This window comes from Colobus angolensis, unplaced genomic scaffold (assembly GCF_000951035.1).
Source record: "Colobus angolensis palliatus isolate OR3802 unplaced genomic scaffold, Cang.pa_1.0 Scaffold65, whole genome shotgun sequence".
Lineage (NCBI taxonomy): Eukaryota > Metazoa > Chordata > Mammalia > Primates > Cercopithecidae > Colobus > Colobus angolensis.
The window spans coordinates 16,403-27,554 of record NW_012120154.1 but is presented as its reverse complement, the minus strand read 5'-3'; the positions used below and the strand labels follow the sequence as shown (position 1 = coordinate 27,554).

At 45.0% G+C, this 11,152-nt stretch overlaps 1 protein-coding gene across 1 annotated transcript in view; it reads left to right on the top strand.

The window, feature by feature from the left end:
- EP300 (E1A binding protein p300) overlaps positions 1-11,152 on the top strand; it is a 119,935-nt gene extending 108,783 nt beyond the window's left edge. Inside the window, 8 exon segments of the mRNA XM_011964151.1 lie at positions 1,519-1,710; positions 1,832-1,978; positions 2,527-2,640; positions 3,417-3,582; positions 5,211-5,375; positions 6,336-6,497; positions 7,982-8,263; positions 8,478-11,152. Of these exon segments, the coding sequence (XP_011819541.1) occupies positions 1,519-1,710; positions 1,832-1,978; positions 2,527-2,640; positions 3,417-3,582; positions 5,211-5,375; positions 6,336-6,497; positions 7,982-8,263; positions 8,478-10,664 (3,415 nt within the window). The 3' untranslated portion in view covers positions 10,665-11,152.

Genomic DNA, 11,152 nt, shown 5'->3' with positions numbered 1-11,152 from the left:
GGTCTCGATCTCCTGACCTCGTGATCCACCCGTCTCGGCCTCCCAAAGTGCTGGGATTACAGGCTTGAGCCACCGCGCCCGGCCTATTTGAGGCATTTCATAAAGGAGGAATAAGGCGTGGAAATGATTGGCCGGAATTGCCATCCCTCTGTTTGTTTATTTATTATTTTTTATTTTATTTTTTGAGAGTCTCGCTCTGTCACCCAGGCTGCAGTGCAGTGGCACGATCTCAACTCACTGCAACCTCCGCCTCCCAGGTTCATGTGATTCTTCTGTCTCAGCCTCCAATATATCTGGGACTACAGGCATGTGCCTCCAGGAGACCCAGCTAATTTTTGCATTTTTAGTAGAGATGGGGTTTTGCCATGTTGGCCAGGCTGATCTCAAACTCCTGATCACAGGTGATCCACCCACCTTGGCCTCCCAAAGTACTGGGATTATAGGTGTGAGCCACCATGCCCAGCCCCTCAGTTCACACCATTTATATGGGCTACCTTTTGGCCTTATGTGATTCTTTTCTGTTGTGCCAGGAGGATGTCAAAAATTTTATCATGTAAGTAATTAACACTAATCTAAATGGAGCATTTGATTTAGTTTTGGTGTGTTTTACTGATCTGCAGATTACTTTGATTCTTGTAAGGTTTCTCAAAATGTTCAGTCTTTGTTACTTTAAAATAGTACTGCAATCTAGGTGAAGTACATAGAGATGTTCATTGTGTGTGTATATATATATATATATGTGGTTGGTTGCATTTTGTTTTTGTTTTTTGTTTTTTGGAAACAAAGTTTCACTGTGTTGTCCAGGCTGATCTTAAACTCCTGGATTCAAGCAATCCTCCCACCTCAGCCTCCCTAAGTGCAGGGATTAGGATTATAGGTGTGAGCTTTGTCTCCTGACCATTGTTCTATTTGTTTGTTTTTGTTTTTTGGGTTTTGTTTTGTTTTTTTTTTGAGACAAGAGTCTCGCTCTGACACCCATAGTGGCGCAATCTCAGCTCACCGCAACCTCCGCCTCCCGGGTTCCAGCGATTCTCCTGTCTCAGCCTCCTGAGTAGCTGGGATTACAGGCGTGTGACACCATGCCTGGCTAATTTTTGTATTTTTAGTAGAGACGGGGTTTCAGCATGCTGGCCAGACTGGTCTCGAACTCCTGACCTCAGGTGATCTGCCCGCCTCAGCCTCCCAAAGTGCTGAGATTACAGGCATGAGCCACTGCAACCAGCCCCTGTTCTGTATTTTTATAAACTCTTCCAAAATTGGAAATTTTTCAAAATGAAAAGTTGGGGAAAATGACATTTAGAAATTACTGAGTACTGTTTCTGCTTTAACAACACATATATTAAAATTAGAATGATACAGAGAAGATTAGCATGTTCCCTGCACTAATATGACATGCAAATCTGCAAAGTAGTGAATACTTAAATATGCTGTGATTTTTTAAAATTTCACCAAGTTACCCTGTTTGTATTGAAAAAAGTACAAATGAGATTTAAGATTGAACCTTAAGACTAACAATAGTAAATTTGCACCTCAGTAACTTTTAACTTTTACATTCCTAGGGTTGCCATCTACCAGACTTGGCACCTTTCTAGAGAATCGTGTGAATGACTTTCTGAGGCGACAGAATCACCCTGAGTCAGGAGAGGTCACTGTTAGAGTAGTTCATGCTTCTGACAAAACCGTGGAAGTAAAACCAGGCATGAAAGCAAGGTATCTAGTCATTTCACTTTTCTTCTCTCATGGATCCAAAATTGCTCATACATGGTTACCATTGGTGATTCCAATCGAAATGAATTTATGTTGTGGTCCCCCCACCATCTCAATTGTATAGGTTTGTGGACAGTGGAGAGATGGCAGAATCCTTTCCATACCGAACCAAAGCCCTCTTTGCCTTTGAAGAAATTGATGGCGTTGACCTATGCTTCTTTGGCATGCATGTTCAAGAGTATGGCTCTGACTGCCCTCCTCCCAACCAGAGGTATGACTGGCTCACAGTGGCTAGCTCCGGATTTGTGTGGGAGTTCCAAATTATAATAGGCGGAAGAGTATAACAGGCAAGAAAATGTTGAGTGTGCTTGGTTTGGAAATGCAAAATCTCAAGTGTCCAATAATTGTAAAGTGAAACAGATTAAAAAGCAAACCCCCCAAACAAAATAACTGCTCGATTCTGCTCTTCTGTGGTCATAATAATAAAGGATATGAATAGCAACCTGAAATTGGAATTTGGAAACAAACGTACTACTCTTCAGAAAATGAGCTTAAATCTGGATAATGTATAGGAATCACCAAATACTGATGGATGTGTATGTGCCAGGCACTGCTAGTTACTTCAAACAGAAGGAAACCACAGGCTCGCTGAACTTTCCTGAAGGGTTCACAGTGGAGTCGCCCACCTGCCTGTGATGAGCTTCACAAATAACGATGTGAGCAAAGAGCCTGGGAGAGTGAGAGAGAGTTATTAGTCACATGGAGTAAATAACTCATTTATGTGACTTGACCTTTCTTTTTTCTCTTCATTTTGTATAGGAGAGTATACATATCTTACCTCGATAGTGTTCATTTCTTCCGTCCTAAATGTTTGAGGACTGCAGTCTATCATGAAATCCTGATTGGATATTTAGAATATGTCAAGAAATTAGGGTAAGCATATTTTGATAATTCTTATGGCATTCTGGTGAGATATAGGTTAAATATGCAAATATAGAACTCTTTGCCTTTTTTTCCTCATTTTAGTTCTTACCTAACAATTCTCTCAACTTTGTTAGAGCCCCTTTGAAGTTAATGTCAGTAGGAGAGAAATGGATATGTTGACTCTAGTTTCACCCATCCAACATCAGTTTTGTTTTGTTCAGCTGAGCTATTGGGTCCAGTTTGCTTTGAAGTTTGATTTGTGCCTCTCATTTGGAGGGCAGAATTTTAACTGCGTCTGATCCTTTTATAACCTGGGTATCAAGACCAGAAACAGCTCTGCAAATACTTCTTTACCTTTAGAGTATGTATGTCATTGGAAACATTCATTTCCTCATCTTGAAGACTGTTTCTCTGAATAATGGGCCTTTTAATTTAGCTCTCCTGTTAAACGGGTCCATTTTCCTTTGCAACGTAATCTTCATTTGGTCTTAACATGCAAACTTAGGGTTTTTGGATCCAGGGCTAAGTCATCCACTTTCTGGCTGAGATTCACAACATCCCACCATGGCCTCCAAAAATAAGTAGAGGCAGTATGAGATCCATTGTTTAAATTACTGTGAGTTATGCCTAATTTTGGTTTCACAATGTTAATCTCATGCTGGGTTATACACTGTGTTATCTTGGGAAAAATTACTGGTATCTATATCAACTCCACCTTGTGGTTTAAAGTATAGCCTTCTAGAATAGATGATGTTTTTTCCTTAATGTTCTCTTTGTATTGCTAGTTACACAACAGGGCATATTTGGGCATGTCCACCAAGTGAGGGAGATGATTATATCTTCCATTGCCATCCTCCTGACCAGAAGATACCCAAGCCCAAGCGACTGCAGGAATGGTACAAAAAAATGCTTGACAAGGCTGTATCAGAGCGTATTGTCCATGACTACAAGGTCAGTTGGGACATGGGGGCCAGGTGCTGACAGTAGATCTGGAAATACACTAATGTTACTGCTCTGTATTCTGCCATCTAACTTTTTTTTAAACAAAAGTCTTATTCTACCTCTTGCATGTAATTCCTAAAAATGCTAATTTGATTGCTTTTATTTTGTATATTCAAAAAATTTCAATGTAAGAAAAACCAGGTTTTGAAGAGTGGTAGATGAAGAAGATCAAGAGATCCGTGTTTTAAACATGTAACCAAAATTTTATTTTATTTATTTTCTTTAGGGGGGTAGAGTTGGGGTATCGCCATGCTGCCCAGGCTGGACTTGAACTCTTGGCCTCAAGCAATCCAAAGTGCTGGGATTACAAGCATGAGCCACTGTGCCTGGCCTTAAAATATATCTTTTTGTTTTGTTTTTTTTGTTTGTTTGGTTAGGGTTTTAGGGGTGGGGATGTTTTGTTTTCAGACAGGGTCACTCTCTGTCACCCAGGCTAGGGTACAGTGACATGATATTCGCTCACTGCAACCTGTGCATCCCAGGCTCAAGCCATCCTCCCATCTCAGCTTCCTGAGTTGCTGGGACTACAGGTGCACACCACCATACCTGGCTAATTTTTGTATATTTTTTGTAGAGACAGGATTTCACCATGTTGCCCAGGCTGGTCTCAAACTCCTGAGCTCAAGTGATCCACCCATCTCAGCCTCCCAAAGTGCTGGAATTATAGGCATGAGCCACCTCACCCAGCCAAAAATACATTCTCTTTTTTTTTTTTTTTTGGACAGAGTTTCACTCTTGTTGCCCAGGCTGGAGTGCAATGGTGCAATCTGGGCTCACCACAACCTTCGCCTCCCAGGTTCAAGCAGTTCTCGTGCCTCAGCCTCCCTAGTACCTGGGATTTACAGGCATGTGCCACCACGCCTGACCCAGCTAATTTGGGATAATTTTTTGTATTTTTAGTGGAGATGGGGTTTCTCCATGTTGGTCAGGCTGTCTCGAACTCCCGACCTCCGGTGATCTATGCACCTCAGCCTCCCAAAGTGCTGGGATTACAGGTGTGAGCCACCACACCTGGCCAAAAATATATTCTTAATTAATATTATTTTAAACATTCATCAATATAGGCTGTCTCGTGATACATACTTGTCTTCCTCAATTTAGTAGTTCAACTAAATAAAGAAGTTTTCCTAAGCTGCCCAGCGAACCATTCTGCAGCAGATACTGTTTCCAGTATTTGTAGTTTTGGGCCTTTTGAACAAAGCTATCAATAAAAGCTGCTGAAATTCCAAAGATGGGTGTGAGGAGGGCATGCTGCACACCTGTGGTAAGGGCCATGGCTTGCATGATGGTGCTACCACCCTGACATCGATCCTGGCAGGATAATTGCCACTTGATTATATAAAGGCAGATAAGCTCCCTGCTTTTGTGGGTAGAAGAAATAGAAAACCAGAAATACTGACTTTAGGCCAGGCCTTTTCACTATTTTTCTAAATAGCTCCCTGGTTTATGGCTTAGGTATATAGTCTCTGCCAGCTTTCAAGACATTTTAAGCTTTCATGTTTGTCAGCCATGATTCTTTATAATCAATACTTTAAAAGAACATAGGAATTCCTATTTGTACATGCTTGTTTTCACAGGATATTTTTAAACAAGCTACTGAAGATAGATTAACAAGTGCAAAGGAATTGCCTTACTTCGAGGGTGATTTCTGGCCCAATGTTCTGGAAGAAAGCATTAAGGAACTGGAACAGGAGGAAGAAGAGAGAAAACGAGAAGAAAACACCAGCAATGAAAGCACAGATGTAAGGGCATTGAGTTTCCTTTGAAACTTCTACCATGATTATAATATTTAATCCAGAAGTGCATTTAAACTTTCAATCGGGTTTTAAACCTCTCAGGTGTGAAAGAGCTCTTTAAGTTGAGCAAGAAATGTTGGCTTAGAAAGGTTACTAGGGTTCCGTTTCAGTGGTATTAAACTTTCAAAGCATCAGACCCCATTTTAAAATGGTATCTCAGACTATGAGTAAAGTGAAATGATAAACTGAAGGAAATCCTGAAAAACTGATAGATAACTTATGTGAAGGACTAGGTTAAGGACTAGGTTATGAATATTATAGGCCTCGTGTGTCACATATCTCTGGCATATTTTCTCTCTTTTAAAACCACACACGCTCTTTTTAAATGTAAAAACCATTCTTAGCTATGCAAAACAGGCCTGAGCCAGAATTTACCTGTTACTATGGCTTAGTCACCTCACCAGTTACTTCCCTATAGCATATCTAGAATTACCTCCATTGAATTTAAGTTACAAAAGGCTCCCTTAAATAGTCTGTTAACAAACTCTTACAGCCTTATCGTTTAGTATTTGTGGACTCATAACATTTTAGAATGTGGGTGGAAGGAGATAAAACAAGGTCTTCTAGCTCCCCATTTTGATACACTCTTCACTACCCCAAAGTGCCAACCCTTCCTTGTTCCCTCACTCCAATTTGGGATACATTCAATCTACAGGGTCTGTACATTCTGTGGCCTCTTCTAGGCAGAAAGCTAAAGGGCTGCCATTGCCTTAATGAAGGATCACTGGGAGAAAATTAGGTCAAATAACAAAGGAGAAGGAATAAGTGAAGAGAACAGCTAGTAAAATAAGATACAGGCATAAGATTATGATACCTAGTTTCAAAGAATGGAGATATTCAATAGTGTTATTCCCAGATTACGTAACAAAAACCTTATTTTCTTGTCTCCTTTGTGCTACTCTGCAGGTGACCAAGGGAGACAGTAAAAATGCTAAGAAGAAGAATAATAAGAAAACCAGCAAAAATAAGAGCAGCCTAAGTAGGGGCAACAAGAAGAAACCTGGGATGCCCAATGTATCTAACGACCTCTCACAGAAACTGTATGCCACCATGGAGAAGCATAAAGAGGTAAGATGCAGCCACCCGCAGTTGGGGAAAAACAGCAAGATTTCTGGCCAGGTGTGGTGGATCACCTGAGGTCAGGAGTTCAAGACCAGCCTGACCAACGTGGTGAAACCCCGTCTCTACTAAAAATACAAAAATTAGCTAGGTGTGGTGACAGGCGCCAGTAATCCCAGCTACTCGGGAGGCTGAGGCAGGAGAATCGCTTGAACCCAGGAGGCGGAGGTTGCAGTGAGCCGAGATCGTGCCATTGCACTCCAGCCTGGGCAACAAGAGCGAAACTCCGTCTCCAAAAAGGAAAAAAAATGAATAAAATCACTGTTCGCTGGGCGTAGTGGCTCATGCCTGTAATCCCAGCACTTTGGAGGTTGCCTCACTTAGGTAATGATTATTAACAATTAATAGTTACTAGCTATTTCAAGCAGTAAGTAATGCCACAGAATCCTAGGCAGTTGGGAAAAGCCCTTAGAATATATTGTAATAGGTTTGACTTAAATTGTGGGCACATTCAATTTAGGTCGTAAATTTAGGTATTGGCCTGGTTGTAGGGTGGCAGAAGCAGCGAACATTGCTGGCCAGAGACACTGTGAGTGTGGCTGCCAGTGTACACAGATGTTGAATAATTTGTTATCAATGCAGCAGTTTCTCGCAAGCTCCTAATTTCTTAAGGTTATGTTTTACCAGCTTTTTATACCTTTTACACTAATGGTTATGAAAATTGATGATTGTTAACGAGTTCTTTTCAAACTTCAGTGAACAAGAATTTATTGCTTTGTCAACAAGGACTAAGATTTTTTATCCATTCCACTCCCTTTCAAACCTGTAGGAAAAGTTACACAGGAAAGTTGCGACCTTCATGAGTCCAGGCCAGTTGTTTCTCATACTGTCTCCATATTTGGATTTGTTTGGTTTGTTGTAATTAGTTTGAGGTTAAACCATGGATTGCATCTTAAAGTAGACTGCCTTGAGGCAAAATGTCCACTGTGTGTGGTGCTGTACCTGACCTAGACCATTCTTACTCTGAAGGAGTTATTGATTGAATGAGGGAGAAAAAAATCACAGGATGTGCATTTCAGTTCTATTTATAGTCAGTCTCAAGAGACCAAAGAGACAAAGCAGGAAAAGGAGAGCAGGAGGAGTATGGGAAAACTAACTCAGCATTTGCCAGTCTCATTAGTGCTCAGCCTGCTTTACCTGCTTACACCTGTAATCTCAGCACTCTGGGAGGCTGAGGCAGGCAGATCACTTGAGCTCAGGAGTTTGAGACTAGCGTGGGTAACAAGGCAAAACCTCATCTCTACAAAAAGTGCAGAAATTAGCCAGGGGTGGTGTTGTGGGCCTGTGGTCTCAGCTATTCAGGAAGCCAAGGTGGGATAATTGCTGGAGCCCAGGAGGCAGAGGTTGTAGTGAGCCAAGATCACACCACTGCACTCCAGTCTGGGTGACAGACCGAGGCCCTGTCTCAAAAAAAGAGATTGTGTGTTTTGCAGGTCTTCTTTGTGATCCGCCTCATTGCTGGCCCTACTGCCAACTCCCTGCCTCCCATTGTTGATCCTGACCCTCTCATCCCCTGTGATCTGATGGATGGTCGGGATGCATTTCTCACGCTGGCAAGGGACAAGCACCTGGAGTTCTCTTCACTCCGAAGAGCCCAGTGGTCCACCATGTGCATGCTGGTGGAGCTGCACACGCAGAGCCAGGACCGCTTTGTCTACACCTGCAATGAATGCAAGCACCATGTGGAGACACGCTGGCACTGTACTGTCTGTGAGGTAGGCACTGGGTTGTGGGAACAAGGAGGTGAGCTCTGCAGGGCTGTTCTGAGGGGCCATGCAGCCAGGGGCCTGGCCTCGTGTTTGAGAGGCAGAGCTAAAGAGGCTAGTTTTTGTTTTACGAAATGGGCCTTTCTAGCCCAGAGTATCCAAAATACTTTTGAATGACTTAAATCTTGGAGAGTTTACCTGCACTTCCTTTTTTTTTCTCTAGGATTATGACTTGTGTATCACCTGCTACAACACTAAAAACCATGACCACAAAATGGAGAAACTAGGTCTTGGCTTAGATGATGAGAGCAACAACCAGCAGGCTGCGGCCACCCAGAGCCCAGGCGATTCTCGCCGCCTGAGTATCCAGCGCTGCATCCAGTCTCTGGTCCATGCTTGCCAGTGTCGGAATGCCAATTGCTCCCTGCCATCCTGCCAGAAGATGAAGCGGGTTGTGCAGCATACCAAGGGTTGCAAACGGAAAACCAATGGCGGGTGCCCCATCTGCAAGCAGCTCATTGCCCTCTGCTGCTACCATGCCAAGCACTGCCAGGAGAACAAATGCCCAGTGCCGTTCTGCCTAAACATCAAGCAGAAGCTCCGGCAGCAGCAGCTGCAGCACCGACTACAACAGGCCCAAATGCTTCGCAGGAGGATGGCCAGCATGCAGCGGACTGGTGTGGTCGGGCAGCAACAGGGCCTCCCTTCCCCCACTCCTGCCACTCCAACGACACCAACTGGCCAACAGCCAACCACCCCACAGACGCCCCAGCCCACCTCGCAGCCTCAGCCTACCCCTCCCAATAGTATGCCACCCTACTTGCCCAGGACTCAAGCTGCTGGCCCTGTGTCCCAGGGTAAGGCAGCAGGCCAGGTGACCCCTCCAACCCCTCCTCAGACTGCTCAGCCACCCCTTCCAGGGCCCCCACCCGCAGCAGTGGAAATGGCAATGCAGATTCAGAGAGCAGCAGAGACACAGCGCCAGATGGCCCACGTGCAAATTTTTCAAAGGCCAATCCAACACCAGATGCCCCCGATGACTCCCATGGCCCCCATGGGTATGAACCCACCTCCCATGACCAGAGGTCCCAGTGGGCATTTGGAGCCAGGGATGGGACCGACGGGGATGCAGCAGCAGCCACCCTGGGGCCAAGGAGGATTGCCTCAGCCCCAGCAACTACAGTCTGGGATGCCAAGGCCAGCCATGATGTCAGTGGCCCAGCATGGTCAACCCTTGAACATGGCTCCACAACCAGGATTGGGCCAGGTAGGTGTGAGCCCACTCAAACCAGGCACTGTGTCTCAACAAGCCTTACAAAACCTTTTGCGGACTCTCAGGTCTCCCAGCTCTCCCCTACAGCAGCAACAGGTGCTTAGTATCCTTCACGCCAACCCCCAGCTGTTGGCTGCATTCATCAAGCAGCGGGCTGCCAAGTATGCCAACTCTAATCCACAACCCATCCCTGGGCAGCCTGGCATGCCCCAGGGGCAGCCAGGGCTGCAGCCACCTACCATGCCAGGTCAGCAGGGGGTCCACTCCAATCCAGCCATGCAGAACATGAATCCAATGCAGGCGGGCGTCCAGAGGGCTGGCCTGCCCCAGCAGCAACCCCAGCAGCAACTCCAGCCGCCCATGGGAGGGATGAGCCCCCAGGCTCAGCAGATGAACATGAACCACAACACCATGCCTTCACAATTCCGAGACATCTTGAGACGACAACAGATGATGCAACAGCAGCAGCAACAGGGAGCAGGGCCAGGAATAGGCCCAGGAATGGCCAACCATAACCAGTTCCAGCAACCCCAAGGAGTTGGCTACCCACCACAGCAGCAGCAGCAGCGGATGCAACATCACATGCAACAGATGCAACAAGGAAATATGGGACAGATGGGCCAGCTCCCCCAGGCCCTGGGAGCGGAGGCAGGTGCCAGTCTGCAGGCCTATCAGCAGCGACTCCTTCAGCAACAGATGGGGTCTCCTGCTCAACCCAACCCCATGAGCCCCCAGCAGCATATGCTCCCAAATCAGGCCCAGTCCCCACACCTACAAGGCCAGCAGATCCCTAATTCTCTCTCCAATCAAGTGCGCTCTCCGCAGCCTGTCCCTTCTCCACGGCCACAGTCTCAGCCCCCCCACTCCAGCCCTTCCCCAAGGATGCAGCCTCAGCCTTCTCCACACCACGTTTCCCCACAGACAAGTTCCCCGCATCCTGGACTGGTAGCTGCCCAGGCCAACCCCATGGAACAAGGGCATTTTGCCAGCCCGGACCAGAATTCAATGCTTTCTCAGCTTGCTAGCAATCCAGGCATGGCAAACCTCCATGGTGCAAGCGCCACGGACCTGGGACTCAGCACCGATAACTCAGACTTGAATTCAAACCTCTCACAGAGTACACTAGACATACACTAGAGACACCTTGTAGTATTTTGGGAGCAAAAAGATTATTTTCTCTTAACAAGACTTTTTGTACTGAAAACAATTTTTTTGAATCTTTCGTAGCCTAAAAGACAATTTTCCTTGGAACATACAAGAACTGTGCAGTAGCCGTTCGTGGTTTAAAGCAAACATGCAAGATGAACCTGAGGGATGATAGAATACAAAGAATATATTTTTGTTATGGCTGGTTACCACCAGCCTTTTTTTCCCCTTGTGTGTGTGGTTCAAGTGTGCACTGGGAGGAGGCTGAGGCCTGTGAAGCCAAACAATATGCTCCTGCCTTGCACCTCCAATAGGTTTTATTATTTTTTTTAAATTAATGAAAATATGTAATATTAATAGTTATTATTTACTGGTGCAGATGGTTGACATTTTTCCCTATTTTCCTCACTTTATGGAAGAGTTAAAACATTTCTAAAACCAGAGGACAAAAAGGGGTTAATGTTACTTTAAAATTACAT